Genomic DNA, 19,422 nt, shown 5'->3' with positions numbered 1-19,422 from the left:
CACACGTGAGACCCCTGTTCTCATCGTGGAGTCTCCGCGGGGGCACAGCCTTGGAACCAGTGCGCATCAGATGGGAAAAGCGCACGCACGGGGCCGAAAAGCAATCGCTCCCTCCATTCCAAGTATGGGACACACGGACTTTTAAATTCAGGCCGGTCTGATTAAAACAGTGGCAAATTTCATGGAGCAGCTTAAAAAAAAAAAAATAGAGCAACAGCTGGTACACCAGGGCATTAATAATATAACAAAGGAAGAAAAGAGAGAAACTTTTCATTAATACTTTTTGATGTCAATTTATTATTTATCGCTTTGCCAATATTCAAACAGCCAGGCAGTCATAAAACATTCAGACAGATCCTGTCGAACAGGCAGGCAGCTGTTTTGCCTCAATTCCTCTCCAGAAACCTGGAAATCACGAGCCTGGGCATGCGCGGCTGAGCGGTGTTAAAAACCAGGTCGCCAGATCAAAAACAGGGCCCGAGGATCACTGCTTACTAAAAGGTTAGTTTCTTTTTTTCTTTCTTTCTTTCTTTCTTTTTTTTTTTTTTTTTTTTTTTTGCAAGGCCAGTGCGCAGGGCAGGCTGGGTTGCAGGGGGAGAAGGGTCAGGTTTCTGACGCTTCCGTTAGCATCAGGTGCTCCAACCAGGGCGTCTCCTGCACCCAGCACACCCCCACCCGCCAGATGACGACCCCGGTCCACGATAGCGGCTTTCACATCCGTGGGCAAAGTCTGTCCTGGAATCGGAGGCGGGTTCTGCTCCTCCAAAGAATGCGTCTCTCCCGGAAAGCAGAGTCCCCGCGGGAAGACAACCAGTGGAAACTGGAAAAGAGCCCCACGGAGCAGAACGCGCGCCCTAGCTCGTGCTGCCCGCCCCGTACAGCCCGTGCGCCTGGATGTAGGCGAGGACGGCGTCGGGCAGCAGGTACTTGACGCTGCGTCCCCGCGCCAAGGCCCGGCGCACGTACGTGGCGCTGAGCGCGGTCAGCACCGACTCGTGGGCCAGGTGGATGTTGTGGCGGTGCCTGCGCAGGATGGGCGAGTCCGCCACGCAGGCCTCGGCGTCGTGCCCGGCGCGGCCCACGCACACCACGCCGAACTTGCCCACGATCTCCTGCACGTGCGCGTCCTCCCAGAGGCTGGGCACCCTGAAGCTCTTCAGGAAGTCTGCCCCGCACAGGAGCTTCAGCTCGGGCGTGGCTGCGGAGACAGGGGCGGCGCCCGGCACGTTATGCAGGGGTCCTCGGGGGACACCCGCACCGCATGCTTTTCTCGGCTCCCGTTGCCTGGGAGAACGGCAGAGGCTTCCCACGGCTGTGTGCGCCAGGAGTCCCAGTTTCTGATAGGAGAAGTTCTGCATGCCCTATGACCAACAAGCTGAGAGCCTCGGCCAGCTCACTGCGCGCCTGAAATGCGCTTAGAACCCGGGACCTGGTTCTTTTATACAGAATGTCATCCTAAAGACTTACCACAGGGGCCGGCGTCGAGGTGCAGCGGGTTAAGCCGCCTCCTGCCACCACCACAATCCCCTGTGAGCACCCATGCCAGCCCGGCTGCTCCACCTCCCACCCAGCTCCCTGCTCACGGCCTGGGAAGGCGGCGGAAGATGGCCCGAGTGCTTGGGCCCCTGCACCCACACGGGAGACCTGGATGGAGTTCCTGGCTCAGCCTGGCCCAGTCCCAGCCATCGCAGCCACTGGGGGAGTGAACCAGCAGCTGGAAGCTCGCCTGCCCCTGTGACTCTGCCTTTCAAATACTTGAAGTTACATCTCAAGGAAATTACTATAAGGGCTCTTTGGGTCACCTTACCAGCTGTGACCTTTCCGTGGCAGTTTCTCTAGAACCAGTGATTAAGGTGGAAATTCCTTTGGAACTTGTTCTAAGACAATGCTCGGGGTGCTTACTATCTGCACCGTCGACAAGTGCTTTCTAACACCTGCTGACTCTCAGGACAACTTCATGAGGTGGTATCAGCGTGTCCATTTTGTGGACGGGGAGATCCTGGGACAGGAGGCAGATTTGCATGGACAGTGAAGCACCCAGGTGGCCAGGCAGCCTGCGGGCGGGGCATTTGTAACTGCTGGGCTCTGCCGCCGCCTGCTGGCAGGAATCCGTACTGCACCGGGACTGAGCCAACCCTGGCTGGAAGGCTGAGTTCCAGCTGGGCTGTGACTCTCCCAGCGCTGGGCTAATCTGGAAGAGAAAAATCCTAGTGCCTGCTACCAGCAAGCGTCAGGATCTCTGGCCCTTCTGGAAACGGATTCCTGGAAGAGGCAAAGGCCGGGCTCCCAAGGGCGCTGGCTCAGGAAGCCTCGGGTGGGAGGAGTTTCAGGGCTACCCCAGGCTGGGGGACAACATGCTGTGCAGGTTTGGTTTGGGCCAGAGGGTCGGAGTGTGGCGGAGGAGCCTGGCCTCGGTGGTGCAGGCGCCAGGTAAGGCCTGCTCCTTCTCTGCAGCTCAGTCTCCCCAGCCGTGGACGACCAGCACCAGCAGCCTGTATACTTGCCAAACTCACTCTGGCAGCCAGAGACGGTGCTCAGCGGGTGGTTCCCAGCCCAGAGCACAACAGTCCACAGGAACACACATGCATGTGCATACGCACACGCACACACATGTGCATATACACACAAACACTGTGGGGAGCAACTCAGACTAGACTAAGTTACTCGAATTAAGACTTATTGTATGCATCTGCTCTCCCACAATATGGCGCTGGGAGAGGAGGAAACAGCTTCTACACAGCTGCCTCCAGTTCAACCAATAAACAGCAGGAGCTGCTCCTGATTGGAGGAGAGCAGCGTACTCGGCATGTGGGTAGCAGAGTTGGGATTGGTGGAAGAGGACTATAAAGGAGGAGAGAGACAACATGCACCAGGAACATCTATCTGAAGGAACACCTGAGCAGCCCCCGAGAGAGCCGGCCGGCGGTGTGCCGCTCCCCCGCGGAAGTGGGGAAAGTGGCAGGGGGAACCGCCCTTCCACGGAGGTGGAAGGGTGGGTAGCCAACCCAGGAAGAACCAGCAGCAAACCCGGGAAGGGCCGAGCAGACAAAAGAACAGCGCAGGGTCCTGTGTCGTTCCTCTGCGAAGAACACAAGAACGCATGGAAAGATGTGAGTGCTGAAAGCAGAAAAGCCACACAGCAGCTAGGAGTCTGCTTGCTGCAATGCCCTGCAGTATTCCCGGACGGCTCCTGGGCTCTCCCGGTGACTTAGACAGGAAACAGATGTGAGAACAGGTTCCCACTTCCTGTGTGCAGCTGGAGACCAGAGCTGCAGGATCGTTGCCCAGTTGCTCCCACTGCCTTCCAAATGCTTCTCCAGGCCCTCAGAACCTTTCCTGTGGCTCCTCATCCCTACGTGGACGCAGAAGTTACACACACGGCGCTTTGTGCTTCAGCTGGAAGCTGCGTGATAAACAGCCTTCTGCGCCAGTCTTTGTCCCAGTAGCTGCTGATTTCCTTAGCCAGATGCCCAGGCAGGAACTTTACTGCAAGCGCCCACGGGAGGTGACGGGTGAGGGCTGGGGCGCCCGCCCGCTGTCTCCAGGCCACTCTGCTGCTGCCTGCCTCTCCCGGGAGGCCCTGCAATTCTCCAGGGGCCCAGTGGCCCACATGTGCCTCGAGACGCCTCCAGCCTCAGCAACCACGCTCACCCAGCAGGTCTTGGTGGGGTCCCCTCCTCAGAGCAGGATTCCTCACGCATGCCTGCCCGCCTCACCTCCATCCACAGCCTGGCTCAGGCTCAGGGCAGGGGCTGGGCCCCGGGCTCACTCGGGGACGTGCTCAGGGAGGGTTGGCAGAGCTCTCTCAGAAGTGCCAGCTAAGCCAGAGATGATGCAGAAAGGAGAGAGGCTGACGGTGGACACTGGGCATGGTGCTCACGCCTGGACATAGAAGGGGCAGAGCCTGCCCCGGGCATGGCGGGGAGGCAGGGGGAGACCAGAGGAATGCAACACACATTTTGTCAGCTGATTCGATATCACTTCTTCCTTTTTAGGCCCTCACTCCGGGGCTGAAACACACCCCCCAGTAGGCCTCAATTTGATTTTTTTTTTTTTAAGATTTGTTTAATTTATTGAAAAGCAGAGGAGAGAGAGAGAGAGGAAGAGGAGGAAGAGACAGATCTTTTATCTGCTGGTTCACCCCTCAAATGGCCGCAACAGCCAGGGCTGAGCTGATCTGAAGCCAGGAGCCAGGAGCTTCTTCCGGGTCTCCCAAGTGTGTGCAGGGGCCCAAGGACTTGGGCCATCTTCTACTGCTTTCCCAGGCCACAGCAGAGAGCTGGATCGGCGGTGGAGCACTGGGACTTGAATTGGTGCCCACATTTGATGGGGGTGTTGCTGGCAGTGGTTTAACCGGCTACACCACAGCACCAGCCCCTCTGTTCAGTTTTGTAGTATAAAGGGCTAATGGTACCAGTTTATCCCAGGGAGGCCCTGACTATAATCCATGTCATGAGCCCAAGTTGTGGGCCAGCTCAACGCCTGTGGGACGGCAACTCCCAGACGGGCACCAGCTTACAGTGGACGGCCCACTGCTGAGTAATCCGACCGCCTGACCCTGGCGGTCACCCAGGCCACTGGGCCTCCAGGAGGTCCCTGTCTGTGTCCGGAAGGCCGCACCCCACGCCTCCCATGTGGATCCCTGACATGTCAGCCCCCCACAGACGAGCTCAGCACCTACCTGCTGGGGCCGGGGCCAGGGCCTCAATGGAGTCCAGGCCTTCCGCCGGGGCTGAAGACAGGAGCAGCTGCCTGTGGTGGTGCCTGCGGTGTGAACAGATGGCTTCAGGGTGCGTCTGTCCTGCAGCCCCCAAAGCCACCCGGGGAGCTCCGACTGGAAGCCTCGACCTGCTTCTGTACATTTTAAGCTTGCTTACTCCACATTTGGTGGGGGCCCCCTGTGTGCCAGGCATCGTGGCAGGTGCCAAGACTGCCAGAAGCCACTGCTGGGAACTCTGCCTGTGCCGCCTGGGGGGAAGGGGGGAGACAGCATACATCTACCCACTCAAACCTTTCTTCACTATTTCTCACCCAAGAGACACAGGAGTCAGGCTTGAGCAGGGATTAAGGGTCACAAAGTCCTGAGTTCGAAATGCAAGCATTCATCTGGAAAGTCCGGGGAATGACAGCTGTTTTTTTGTTTGTTTTTTTTTGTTTGTTTTGACAGGTAGAGTTATAGACAGTGAGAGAGAGACAGAAAGAAAGGTCTTCCTTCTGCTGGTTCACTCCCCAAATGGTTGCCACGGCTGGCGCCACACCAATCCGAAGCCAGGAGCCAGGTGCTTCTTCCTGGTCTCCCATGGGGTGCAGGGCCCAAGCACTTGGGCCATCCTCCACTGCCCTCCTGGGCCACAGCAGAGAGCTGGACTGGAAGAGGAGCAACCGGGACAGAACCCGGTGCCCATATGGGATGCTGGTGCCGCAGGCAGAGGATTAACCAAGTGAGCCACGGCGCCAGCCCCGACACCTGGTTTTTAAAGACCATGGTGAAGGGAAATGAGCTAGATACACTAAACATGGGCACAAGTCAGCGCTCGGAAAAGATGCCTGCTCCCATCACAAGCCAGTGCTTTGGGATGGACCAGGTAGCTGAGAGCCAGGGCCTGAGGACCTGGCCGGCTGTGTGACCCCAGGTGCATGATTTCTGGTCCCTGTGTGCATGGCTCTCTGCACCTGCAGTGAGGAGCAAGGGTGGTGCCCCCTCTACTGGGCAGCGCTCAAGATGACAGGAGTTGGCACTGAGTGTCTCAGGCGTCTCCAGACTGACCCCAGTTTGGCATGCCCAGCTTTCAAAGCCATCACTTTCTACAAATCGAGATCCCTGTGTCATCATCATCATCACCATCATCCTCTTTTAAAAACCCAACACAGGTGTGCCCTGAACGCCCTTTCCTGTTTAATCTGCTCTTGCACCTGCACTCACTGCGTGGTGGTGCAGTTACTACAGCTCTATTTGGGAGAGAACAGTGTGGCTGGGTTCAAGTTCAGCCTCCCCTGCTTGTGTCACCTTGGACGAGTCACTGGCGAGACCACAAATGAGACTAGGCTTCTACCTGGCCGTGTGCTGGGGAAGTGGCTGCTGCTGGGTGTCACTGGGAGAGGTGTGGGTACAGGCCAAGTCCAGGATTAGGCTGCCTGGGTTGGAGTGCTGGTTCCCAGCAGTGGCTGCGCCACCTTGGAGCAATCGCCTCCAGTTTCCTCATCTGCAGAATGGGCGGCTGAGGGCAGGGCCACCCTAGAGACCACTGTGAGGTTCACTTGGGGCAGCCTTGGCCCGCGCAGACAGGACGGTGCCTGGCACAGGTAACAGGTGATCACTGGAAGGTGGGGACTGTCACCTGATTGACCGTGAGGCTCCTCGCTCCAGTTTGCCTCACTCCAGTGGTAGCTGCTATCTCTGAACACTGGGGTGCGAATGATCACTTTCAGTACCAAGTGCGTTTCCCTCCCCGTGGACTTCTGCTCTGTCTCTGCGGGGTGGTGGGCACTGCTTCCTCTCGCTGCCCGGCTGAGGGTGGCCAGCCCAGGGCCTGGGAGTCGCCCCCGGCAGCATGTTCTCTGTGTCCTCAGCAGTCCCCTGGACTCCAGGGAAGCCCCGCCTCCTGCTCCCTTGCAGTGTGGCTGTGAGCAGCTTCACCTCTCTGAGCCTGAGTCTTTGTATCTGTGGAATGAGGACAATGTTGAGATCGTGTTTACCCTGGGGTCCAGCAGGGTGGTGAGGGGCAGGAGGGGGCGACTGACCATGCCGCACGGCCCTGCCCCCAACACCGGGGGAAGAGTGAGTAGAGTAAGTTACCAACTGCCTACAGGAGTGAGAGTTGGCCTGGCTTTTTTAAAACTTAGCTACCTGAGAAGGAGAAAAAGCACCCCCAGGAGGTCCCACAGCCACTTGTCACACTACGGATAGAAACCGATGTTGACCCAGTCAGGGTGCTGCTAAATGGAGCCAACGCTGGGGCGGATTTCTACCGTGCTTCTAGAATCACTCGACCTTGCAATTGTAGCCAGGTTCCCGATCCCTGGAAAGTCATCAGCTCTCTGTTAAAACTGTGTCTACTCCATGATTCGCACACACAATGTATCATTCAGGATTTAAAAACAACCAAGCTTAGAGCTCATGCAAGACAAATAAAAACCGCCAGGGTAGGGGGAGCATGTTCAAAAAGCTTCCCTGGCAATCCCCGCAGCAGGGGTTGAGAGCTTCTCTGGGTGGGTCTCAGCGTCCGTCACCTGCTTCCAGGGCCCTCACTAAGGCCACGCAGAAGAACCCACAGGGTGCTCTTAATCCAGCTCCCTGCCAGTGTGCTGGGGAAGGCAGCAGATATGGCCCAAAAACCTCGGTCCTTGCCATCCATGTGGGGGACCCAGATGGAGTTCTGGGCTCTTGGCTTTGGCCTGGCCCAGCCCTGGCCGTTGTGGCCATTTGGGGAGTGAACCAGCAGACGGAAGACCCCCCCCCTCTTGCTATGTGTGTCTCTCTTTCTGTGTCCTCTGCCTTTCAAATAAACAAATCTTAAAAAAAAAAAAAAAACTAAGTCCCAAGGTCCCACCCAGGCCAATGACACCCAGTCTCTGAATAACACTTAGGGAATCGGACTTTTTGTAAAAGTTTTCCCCGCTGACACCAATGCACAGCCAGCACTGAGATGCACTGGACTAAGGGACAGAGTAAGCCAAGAAAGTGCATGCTCAGGCGGCCCTGGGCTCACGGCTGCACATCACAGCAGAAGCCTCACTCCTCTGAACGGCACTATGACCCACTCTGCCTGTCGGGGAGACTGGGCTGGAGTTACGGATGCAGGGAAGGTGGGTTATCAAGATCCTATTGTAAACGAGGTCTTCTGCCCACTTCTATCACAGCGGCCCACTGTGTGACACCATCCTCATCCCGGTAGGTGAGGCGCCGTGGCTCACGGGGGCTAAGCCACTTACATCCAGTCACCCAGACACCTGTGCCCAGGTAACACAGCCTCTCGCGGGTGGGGAAGCAAGCTTCCCTTTCTGAGGGCATACTACAGCTAATGGGGGTGGCATTTGGCTCAGCCAATTCAGTCCCTCGTTAGCACACCTGTGTCCCTCACGGGAGCATGTGGCCTCCACTCCTGCCCCTGCATTCCTGCTTCCTGCTAACACGGATCCTGGGAAGTGGCACTGACGACCCAAGGAGTTGGGCTCCTGCCACCCACGTGAGACACCTAAATTGGGGTCCCCCAGATTTGGCCTTGTGGGCATTTGGGGAATGAACCAGCAGATGGGGGCTCCTCTCTCTCTGCTGTTTCTCTGTGTGCAATAAACAAGAGAGGACTGTGTGCCTTGTTGTAAAAGGGTGATCTGGCTGTACATTGATTCCATGTGTAACTTCCGGTACATGCGTCCTTGTCTACACCGATGACTGTTTTAAAGCAAAGGCAGTGTGAACCCTCACACTCACGTCCCATTTGTTCTTTTGGTTTGGCAATGGCTCGGAAGCCACACTATAACCACGAGTGCTTCTAGATGGTTCTTTCCCTTACAAAAGATAAGCAGTGAGAACCAGGACATGGCAACAACGCGCTCACCTTCGTTGAGCCAACAAAGGAAGCGTTTGCCTCCCAGGTGACTCTGAAGTAAGAAAACAGTGAAAACCAAAGCACACGATGAACCAGCCTGCCAATCATTCCACTCTGACACTCATGCCTCCATTCCTAGCCATTCCCACCACATCCACATGGAGAAAAGACACAGCCCACAGCCCGCAATTCCTCCCGGCCGAGCTGGCTATCACAGGTGATGAGGCAGGCCTGCCCACAATCCCCTCCTGGAACTTCCTGCTTCTCTGGCAAACTCTGACACCAGCTGGGGACCCGTGGTCCTACCTGCGGGGCTGACCCAGGGCTTCTCAACACCCGCACCACTCACGCTGAACACGAATAGTGATGACTCAGGAGAAAACCCCAGGCAGCCATTTCTAGGTGTAGTCTTTTTGCTCCCTACTGAATCTAGAGAATCCAGGATCTGTAGATAATCCCAGGAGTGGAGAAGAGGGAGTGGTGGCCTAGGCCCAGCGGCTCAGCCTCTGAAGCGAGACTGGGTGGGTGCTGGCACCAAGCGTGCCCCCAGAGACAATGGTTTGTAGCAGTGCTGCTCGGGACCCGTCTCAAGAGGTGACTTTGCTGGTCCCTCCCGCCCCAGGTGCTGGCTGCAAAGGTCCAGCCGCACCCCGGGGAACACTACAGCCCTGTCACCCAGTGCGCTGTGCAAACGTCACACCGTCATACCCGCAGGAGCATGCCGTTACCTGAGCACCTTCACCGTCTCCATCCACTGCGCCTGCTCGCTCTCCCAGGGGTCCACTCGGATCCAGTCGGACGTCTGAAGGGCCAGCCGTGCCATGGCCACTCGGTGCCGGGCGGCCACAAGGTCTTTCTTCCTGTAGCTGTCATTGACGGGAGAGACGATCCCCGCGACCACCTGGTATTTTCCTGAGCAAGGGAGAGCAGAGGTGTTGCAGGTGCCACCCGGCAGCCAGGATTCAGGCGGGTACTCAAAGCCTCCGGGCCTCAGCTCGAGTGGGAGCAGGCCTAGGCATCTCCCCCCGGGAGGGTCAGCTCCAGGGTGACCTCTGCCACCACGGGCCTGCCCTCCAGGCTCCCACAACCCAGAGTAGCATCTCCAGTGAGAGCACGCCCAGGCCGGGGTTCCACACAGCAGCATGGGCAGGAAGGGGAGGGGATGGGATTTAGCACAGCCAGGTGCGGTGGGTGATGGGCCAGCAGTGTCCCAAAGAGAGCGTGGCTAAGGGAACAGACGGGCCTGTGCTGCTGGGAACCCTGGGGCTTCTGAGAGACGCGCTGCATGGCGCTAAGCCCCCGAAGCTGAGGGATCAGCTGCTGAGCCCAGCTGAGCCCATCCTGACAAACATGTCACTTCGGGAGACACTCCTGCTCTTCCTGGTTTAAGGGATTCTCTCGCAGACGAATGTTGGCTTTTATCAAATGCTTCTGCTGCAACTCGAAATGATGGTGTGGTTTTTCCCCTTGAGCCAGTTAATGGAGTGGATTATATTGATTAATTTTCTGATCTTAAACCAGCAATGTATTCCTGAGGTAAAACTAACTTGGTCTGGACAATGATCTGGTTTTTTTGGTTTTGTTTTTTAATGCATTGATGGGTTCATTTTTTTGTTTTGTTTTTGAAGTGTTCTGTATTCTTCCTTTCTCTCTCTGTCCTAACCAGGTTCCGGTATCAAGGTGATTCCAGCCTCATAAAAAAACTCTCAGGGAGTCCCCTCTCTTCCTAAGCTCTAAGCGGGCTTGTGTGTAAGGGCGGAACTAACACTTGTTGAATGTTTGCTAGAACTCGCCATTGTAATCTTAGGAGACAGCGTTTAATCAGTGCAGAATTGAATACTGATTTAACTCATTTAATGGTTAGAAGATGATTCAGATGACCATTTCCTAATTACAATTTTTGGCAGCTCAGATTTTTCTAGTGTTTTTTTGGTCCACGACATCTCCGGCTGACATTTGCTGGCGGCAGGAGCCCCGTGACAGGCTCCGATCTGTTCACGCCTTCCTCACGGCTGCTGCGGGAGGCGTCTCCTGACCTTCCCCTTGCACAGTGTTGCTCGGGGTCTGGAACTTTGCTAGTCTTTTCAAGAAACCAACTTTTGGCATACTGCTTTTTTTTCCAACTGAATGTTTGTTTTCTATCTCACCAACTCTCGCTCTCATTTTTATTAGTTTTGTCCTGCTCTCTTGATGCCATTCTGCTGTGCTTGTTAATGTCCGCTCAGCTAATTAACTTGCAGTTTGTCTTGTTCTTCTTTCCTGCTATACACAGTGCAGGCTGCAAAGTGTTCCCCTGGCGGGTGCGTGTTTGCTCAGCAGTTAGACGCCACAGGGCCACCTGCATCCCATAGTGCCGACTAGGTTTTATTTCCAGCTACAGCTTCCTGGGACACCTGGATATGGTGCCCGGCTTGCAGAAAGCCATTTGGGGAGGGAACCAGGGAATGGGAGATCTCTCCATGTGTGTGTCTCTCTGCCTTTCAAATGAATAAAAATTAATTACTTAATTGAAATTCCTTATGGGGCCAGAGTGCATGGTGTAGTGGGTGAAGCCACTGACTGTGGTGCTGGCATCCCATATGGGTGCTGGTTGGAGCCCTGGTTACTCCACTTCCAATCTTGATCCCTGCTAATGCACCTGGGAAGACAGCTGAAGATGGCCCAAGTCCTTGGCCCCCTGCACCCATGTGGGAGACCTGGAAGAAGCTCCTGGCTCCTGGCTTCGGATCAGCCCAGCTCCGGCTGTTGGGAGCATTTGGAGAGTGAATCAGTGGATGGAAGACACTCTCTCTCTCTCTCCTCTCTCTCCCTTTCAAATAAACAATATGTCATGATCAGAATACACATAATAATGGAAATCAGAAAATCCTGCAAACAAAATAGTACATACAGATGTGCTTAGAGGGAAATTTTTTAAAAGACTGATTTATTTGAAAGGCAGAGTTAGGGAGGGAGGGAGGGAGGGAGAGAGAGAGAATCGTTCAACTGCTGTTTTACTCCCCAACTGTCTGCAACAGCCCAGACAGGGCCAGGCTGAAACCAGGGGCCAGGGGCTGCATCTGGTCTCCCATGTAGGCGGCAGGGACTCGAGTACCACACCCAGCATTTACTGTGTCCCAGATGCATCAGCAGGAGGCTGGATGGGAAGCAGAGGTAGGGCTCGAGGGACTCCAGGCCCCCAGTATGGGATGCAAGCACCCGGGAGGCAGCCTAACCCACTGCAGCCACTGCGCCTGCCCTGATCTGTGCGTTATTTGAAAGTGCTTTTCCTAATTACCAAATACACACGCAGTGACGTGGGGTGTCTTTCTGTTGCGGATCTCCAGCTTAGCTGCACTGTAGTTGGAGCTGCTCTTACACTGGAAGCGATCACTCGGCGTGTGTTGACGCCTGCTTTACATCCCAGTGTGTGTTCTGCTTGCTGGGTGCAACGCTCTCTCTATTCAGCTGGGATCATGAATTGCTTTGCTCAAAACTATGATCTCACTGAGTTTTTTGTCTGCTTTATTAGCAATAGCGAGAGAGATGTTAAAATCCTCCACTATGGCTTTTCTTTCTTCCATTTGGTTCTTTCAAGGATGTGTAATCAAGAGTATACCCATTTATAACTTTTACCAGGCTCTTTATCTCTAGTAATTTTTTTCCTTTTGCTTGCAGTCTGATAATAGAGCTTCAAAAGGTTCATTTTGGTTAGAATACACAAGGCACATTGTTTCTCTCTTGTTATTTTTAACCTTTCTGCACTTCTGAATTGGGCGAGACTTTTATACATAACCTAGAGCTGGGTTAAGAAACTTTTGCTCAAGTTTGACAACTACTGACTTTTACTTAATGTGAACGCTGGTATTTTGCTTTCTTTTTGTCACACACATTCTGTTTCTTTGATTCTCTTTTCCTCTCTGGATAATTACTATTTAATGTTTTTCTCTCTCAGACTATAAATTACATACACAATCTTTTATCCAAAGTCAATCTAGATCGTTAATCTCCCCCAGTAACATCCACTCACTACCCACCCCCCCGCCGGGTATTTGTTGTTGCTGTTTTCATTTTCAATGTTTATTTCCCCCCAGTCCTACTGGATCTTACTGCCCCGCTTCACACGCCGAGGCTCATTTGCGCTTGCCCGTGCATTTGCCTTTTCCCGTGGGCTTCCTGCTCCTTGCACATCGGGCCTCCTACCTGGCAGTCACTCCCCTGCAGAAGTCACCTCGTAGACTCTCCCTCACCTACTGACGTCACCCTGGGCCTGACCCGCATTCTTGAAAGAGAGTCTCACTGGGGAGAAAACGACTGGCTGCAAGCAGCTTCAGGAAGCTGCTTCCTCGGCTTCCCTTGTTGGTGCTGCAGTGTCACTGTTTTAGTCCATTCTGGGTTGCTATGACAAAATACCTGAGACTAGGTATATATATATATTATATATATTATATATTATATGTATATATGTGATTATAATCGTTTTGGAGGCCTAGAGTCCAAACTTGGGTCTGCCCTTTTGTTCAGCCTCTGGGAAGGGCCTGCCTCCTATGCCACAACATGGTGGGTGTGGGGACACGGGGACAGGTGTGAGTATGGCTGGTGGACTACACAGAAGAGGTCAAATGCCTGGGGCAGTTCTTACTGACAACTGGCTCTCCCTGTAACCAGTCTAGTCCCGAGAGACCTTACCCACTCCAGCCAGATGGGAGTTAATCCCTTCTGAGGGTGGTGCCAACAAAACCCACTGGGCCCCAGCTCTCAGCTGTATCACGACCACTGCGTTAAACTGGGGACCAAGCTTCTAGCACCTTTGGGGACAAAACACATCCAAATCACAGCAGTCCTTCTGTAAGTCTAACTGCCACTCCTGGGAAGGTAATCTGTAATTTTCTGGTTGCTCTGCAGTTTTCTTTTGTCTACATAATGTTGGGATCACAAGGTCTCCTAAGTCTGTGGATTAGGGTCTTTCACTGGAAATGGAAAATTCTTAGTAATTATCCCCAGAAACTGTCTGCCCTCTTTCCTTCCTTTTCTAACTCTCTAACTGGATACATATTAATTCCGTGTCTCTTACCCTTTCTCTTGGCCTTTCTCTATGCTCCATGCTAGATAATAATTTCATTTAATCTATATTCCAAATAACTAAACCTATATCTTGCTCCAGCTGATCTGATTCAAAATCACTCGTTGAAATTTTGAGTCTTCCAAGCTATGATCATGTTCTGTATCTTCATTTGTTCTTGGTCTTCTGTAATTTTTATTTTCGGCATGACAAATTTGTTTCTGGTTCATTGAACAGTCCAAAGCAGGCATTAGGGTTCCTCTCTTCCTCCTTTAATTTCTTTTATCAGCATCTTATAGTTTTTAGGATTTAAATTCTATACATGTTTCAGGACACAAATTCCACATGTTTTGTTAGATTTTTAAGTGTTTCATTTTCTTTAGAGCAATTGTAAATGGCATGGTGATTTTAATTTCGTGTTCTTACATTTGTTATTAGTATATAGAAATGTGATGATAGGATTAAGATGGCGGAGTAGGGAGGGTGCTTGCTGCTTGAGTGTAGGAGAAGACAGATTAAAAAAAGTGGAAAGATTACAGTCTCAGGGAAGAGTTAGGGAGAAAACAGCAGAGGAAACTACGTAAACTGGAGGGACACAGCGGACCTACGTCGAGGGCGAGGACACACACAACTTAGGACCCCAGAGCTGAGAGCCTCTGCACCAGCGTTGAGAGCGAGGGGAGGCCAGACTGCAGCAGCCCAAGCCACTGGTGAAAAAAAGCTTCAGGAAGAGCCTGGAGGGAATCCGGCTTTGAGCCCCGTGGGGGAAAATGTACCTGTCAAACTAGAGGAGAAAAAACAAAGAGCGGCATGTTTTCTCTCCCACAATACCAGATTTCAGGACATACTACAAGGCAGTTATAATCAAAACACCCTGGTACTGGTACAGAAACAGACTGATAGACTAATGGGACAGAATAGAAACACCAGAAATCAATCCAAGCATCTACAACCAATTTATATTTGACCAAGGAGCTAAAACCAATCCCTGGAGCAAGGACAGTCTCTGCAACAAATGGTACTGGGAAAACTGGATTCCCACATGCACAAGTATGAAGCAAGACCCCTATCTTACACAAAAATCCACTCAACATGGATTAAAGACCTAAATCCATGACCTGATACCATCAAATTACTAGAGAACATTGGGGAAACCCTGTAAGACATTGGCACAGGCAAAGAGTTCTTGGAAAAGACCCAGAGGCACAGGCAATCAAAGCCAAAACTGACAAATAGGATTACATTAAATTGAGAAGCTTCTGTATAGCAAAAGAAACATTCAGGAAAGTGAAGAGGCAGCCAACAGAATGGGAGAAATTATTTGCAAACTATGCAACTGATAAAGGATTAATAACCAGAATAAATAAAGAGATCAAGAAACTCCACAACACAACAAACAACTCATTTAAGAAATGGGCCAAGGACTTAAATAGATATTTTTCAAAAGAGGAAATCCAAATGGCCAACAGATACATGAAAAAATGCTCAGGATCACTAGCCTCAGGGAAATGCAAATCAAAACCAAAAGGTGGTTTCACCTAACTCTAGTTAGAATGGCTTTCATAGGAAAACTAACAAAACAAATGCTGGTGAGGATGTGGGGAAAAAGGTACCCTAATCTACTGTTGGTGGGAATGTAAACTGGTAAAGCTACTATGGAAGGCAGCTTGGAGATACTTCAGAAATCTGAATATAGACCTACCATATGACCCAGCCATCCCACTCCTGGGAATTTACTCAAGGGAAATGAAATCAGCAAATAAAAGAATTATCTGCACCCCCATGTTTATTGCAGCTCAATTCGCAATAGCTAAGACATGGAATCAACCTAAATGCCTATTGACTGAAGACTGGGTAAAGAAATAATGGAATATGTACTCTGCAGAGTTTGTTCAGGTCATGTCTGCTGCCTTGGTTCTGCTAGTCCTTAGTCACACGGCTTCCTGTCGTTGTGTTTTGTTATTTTTGAATGGTTGCTGCTCAGTGCCCCTGCCTGGTTATCGGTGGGGGCTTCTCCAGGCTTCATGGTTGCTTTTTGTGGCACCTGGATTATTAAACGGCATAGGTGACCTAAAATCAAGTTCCTGATGGAGCTTCTTTGGCTAAAACAAGGGCTCATGTGTGGCCCTTTCTCCCTTGGGCTCACTGATTCTTTCTTTCTCCTTCTGCTTGCCTCAGCACCAAGGCACAAGGCCTCTCTGAAGTTGTCCAGGATTAGGGGAAGGAGATGGATTAAGACCCAGTTTAGCTTGGCCTGGAAGATGTGGTTCCTCAACTTTGTTAAATTCATTGAGTCCAGCTTAATGGGGGGAAGTCACCTAAAGGCTTCCCAGGTTGGGAGGGCTCCATCCCTTGAATTATGGCCCTCATGGCTTCTGTGGCCACTGATTCAAAGATTAGGTGAGGGGCCGGCACTGTGGCGCAGTACGTTAATCCTCCACCTGCAGTGCCAGCATTCCATCGAGTCCCGGCTATTCCTCTTCCAATCCAGCTCTCTGCTGTGGCCTGGGAAGGCAGTAGAAGATGGCTCAAGTGCTTGGGCCCCTGAACCTGCGTGGGAGACTGAGAAGAAGTTCCTGGCTCCTGGCTTTGGATTGGTGCAGCTCCAGCTGTTGTGGCCATTTGGAGAGTGAATCAATGGAAGGAAGACCTTTCTCTTTGTCTCTTCCTCTCACTCTCTGTAACTCTACCTCTCGAATAAATAAATAAAAATATTAAAACAAAGCAAAACAAAACAAAGCTTAAGTGAGCAACTCTGACCAGTGCCCTCAGTTATCAATGATTCTGATAACTGGGGTTTCTCCTTCATCTTTGAAAGTGAAACTTGAGGGGCTGGCACAGTGGGGTAGTGGGTAAAGCCGCCGCCGGCAGTGCCGGCATCCCATATAGGCACTGGTTCTAGTCCCAGCTACTCCACTTCTGATCCAGCTTTCTGCTATGGCCTGGGAAAGCAGTAAAAGATGGCCCAAGTCCTTGGGCCCCTGCGCTCATGTGGGAAACCTGGAAGAAGCTTCTGGCCCCTGGCTTCAGCCTGGTCCAGCTCCAGCTGTTGCAGCCAGTTGGGAGTAAACCAGCAGATGGAAGACGCATCTCTCTCTCTCTACCTCTGCCTTTCAAATAAATAAATTTTTTAAAAAAGGAGAGTGAAACTTGAAAAATATTCTACCTACCATTTCTTATTTTAGTGGGAGAGTTGATTCAAAAAGAGGAGCCTGCCCCACTGGGAGCTGGACATTCTCTGGTGCCTTTTGCATCCCTGGTAATGCTGGCCACCCTGGGCTGTCCTGTCTGCCTCGGGCCCTCCTTCCTGGGGGCTGAGGCATCCGCCGCTTCAAGGGCATGGCAGGCCCCAGCTGAGAATCAGGATGTGACGTGCAGCTTTGCACATCCAGAAGTGGCTCCCCAAACTCACTTTAGGGGTGACACTCATGAAAGGTAGAGCTTTTAGCAACCAGGCTTTGATGAGACAGCGAAGATTTATTTAAGTTCCAAAGTAACCCTAAAAAATTATTAAGACCCAGAACCCAGGAATCAGCGCACACATTTTCCTCAATTGCATGGAGTAGTAGGAAGAGATCTGAAGGAGTGAATGAAGGCACTTCGTGGGCTAAGGAGGGGTTGGGGCTGAGGTGGGGGTGAGGTGGGGTGAGGCAGGGGAGAGGCAGCAGGCAAGAGCAGAGACTGGCGTGGGGGCAGAGCTCCGTGAACGTGGCCAAGACTCCTGGAGAGGAGCACTGGAGGAGGGCGAGAATGGACAGTCAGCATGGCTACCAAGGGAAGTAGAAGGTGCAGGGAGGGCAGCCCAAAGCCAGCCTCCATGGCCTTGGCACGACCAGGGAGAGCCCAGGCACGCGGCCAGGCAGCAGGGACATGGTGTGCGAGTTGACAGCAGCTGAGGAGGCTTCCAGATTGGAGGCAGAGAGGACAGAGGTTACCTAAGGTCAAGGGCATGCCCCTCAGCTAGGCGGCACTGGGCGGCCCAGGATGCCTCTCTCCTGGGGAGGTAGGCAGGGGAAGATGAACTTGATTAATAACTGACCTGCGGGAGACTAAGCTGAAAACTAGAAAACTGCCACCTTGAAGTGACAAATGGACATGGTGGCTCAAGAGCACAGTGTCACAGAAAGCAAAGTAAGTTATAGTCCTGCACGTCCGAGCCCCTGTAATACGCAGAAGGCATGCATCACCTCTTTCTCCTTTCCCCTTTAAAGGAGATGGGTTCTGCAAGGATGAACCCCTCCAGGGAGTTCATGCATTTAAGCTTCACATTACCCCATTTTGCCAGGGGGACCAGGGTGGGAGGACAGGGGCCAGGCAGGCAGCTCTGCTGGGCATCCTGGAGACCCAGGTGTCACCTGTGCTGGTTTAGCACATCCTGACAGCACAGGTCGTGCACTGAGAAATCAATGCTTTCTTATAGAACACAGGGCGGAGAGTCAATAAGAACAACAATTTGAGCTAAAACTCCTTCCTGCCTTCCCAGTGGTCATGAGTGCAGCCTTTTCCCTCCGCCGCCGCTCTTGGTCACAATCCCAACGTTGCCCTTGGGTGATTCCTCCACCCCCCACCCTGCCCCAGCCTTCACCAGGCACTTCTCCCGTGGCCCTCAGCTGTCCAGACACACCTCCCTCACAGCACCTGAATGGTAATGATCTCTCTGCCCTTGTCTTTCCTATGGGTCTCAGAGCTCCTTATGGGCATGAACCTGTCTTTCAATTTGGGATGAGACACCTAGCATCTCAGCACCAAGCTGTACCATCCTCCCTGTGGGTTTATGAAAGCAACTCATGGCTGTGAGTTTAACATGGCACACAGAGTTCCTTGTTCTTATTCACCTCCTCTAGGACCTTATAAAATGGCAATAAAGGAAGAAAAGCAGTGAAATCACAAGGACCCAGTGGAAGAGGAGCCGAGCATCGGGAAAAGTCCACACCATGTCGGAAGCTGGAGAGCTGGTGAGCATTGGGAATAGACCAAGCAGAGCCTGCAGAGGGGGAGGTGAATAAGAGGCAAGCTGTGGCCGGCACCACGGCTCACTAGGCTAATCCTCCACCTTGCGGCGCCGGCACACCGGGTTCTAGTCCCAGTTGGGGCGCCGGATTCTGTCCCGGTTGCCCCTCTTCCAGGCCAGCTCTCTGCTGTGGCCAGGGAGTGCAGTGGAGGATGGCCCAAGTGCTTGGGTCCTGCACCCCATGGGAGACCAGGAGAAGCACCTGGCTCCTGCCTTCAGATCAGCGCGGTGCGCCGGCCGCAGGGCGCCGGCCGCGGTGGCCATTGGAGGATGAACCAACGGCAAAAGGAAGACCTTTTTCTCTGTCTCTCTCTCTCTCACTGTCCACTCTGCCTGTGGAAAAAAAAAAAAAAAAGGAGGCAAGCTGTGCACACAGAAGCCCAGAGTGGCTCAAACTGGAGGATTAGGGGCCTTTCTATGTATGGGTGCCAGAGGGCCTGAAAACAGGAGGACCAGTTGACAGTTTGTCTAAGGAGCCTCAGGTCCACCCAGACCACCGGTGACCTACCTTCTTCTTCCAGGTATCTGCTTTCTGCCTAGGCTGGGCCAAGAGAGGATCCTGACCCCCAGAGGAAGGGACAGGGAAAGAACATCCGTAAGTCAGTAGGGTTAGGTTTGTCTCCCAGAATAGAGTACCAGGTTAGTCAGAGACACTTCTCCACCCAGGAGGAGACACCAACACAGGCTGACGTCTGGGGTTTTGGACCTAGGAGCTGAGCCTATGGCCACGAGGTCCATCAGCCTCACCCACACACCCAGAGCTTCTGGCCTGCATGCAGGACCCGGGCCTGGTCTGCAAACCCGAGTGGACAGCCTAGGAA

The 19,422-nt window shown here is 52.8% G+C and overlaps 1 protein-coding gene across 18 annotated transcripts in view; it reads right to left on the bottom strand.

Annotated features, from left to right (window-relative positions):
* Nucleotides 1–280: 280 nt before the first annotated feature.
* NMNAT3 (nicotinamide nucleotide adenylyltransferase 3) overlaps nt 281–19,422 on the bottom strand; it is a 94,293-nt gene continuing 75,151 nt past the window's right edge. For 13 of the 18 annotated variants that reach the window (XM_089331152.1, XM_089331148.1, XM_008266242.5 and 10 more), the window contains 3 exons: nt 9,278–9,461; nt 4,682–4,764; nt 281–1,198 (listed from right to left, as the gene is read on the bottom strand). In XM_089331152.1, the coding sequence (XP_089187278.1) occupies nt 855–1,198; nt 4,682–4,764; nt 9,278–9,372 (522 nt within the window). In that variant the 5' untranslated portion in view covers nt 9,373–9,461 and the 3' untranslated portion in view covers nt 281–854. Of the gene's footprint in view, nt 1,199–4,681; nt 4,765–8,312; nt 8,393–9,277; nt 9,462–19,422 lie in introns of all 18 variants that reach the window. The other 5 variants (XM_089331156.1, XM_089331143.1, XM_089331144.1 and 2 more) reach the window with 2 other exon arrangements.

This window comes from Oryctolagus cuniculus, chromosome 4, assembly GCF_051225735.1.
Source record: "Oryctolagus cuniculus isolate XC-2025 breed Fujian yellow rabbit chromosome 4, ASM5122573v1, whole genome shotgun sequence".
NCBI classification, from domain to species: Eukaryota; Metazoa; Chordata; class Mammalia; order Lagomorpha; family Leporidae; genus Oryctolagus; species Oryctolagus cuniculus.
Note: the sequence above shows the minus strand (reverse complement) of the source record. Positions and strands in the feature narration are given on the sequence as shown.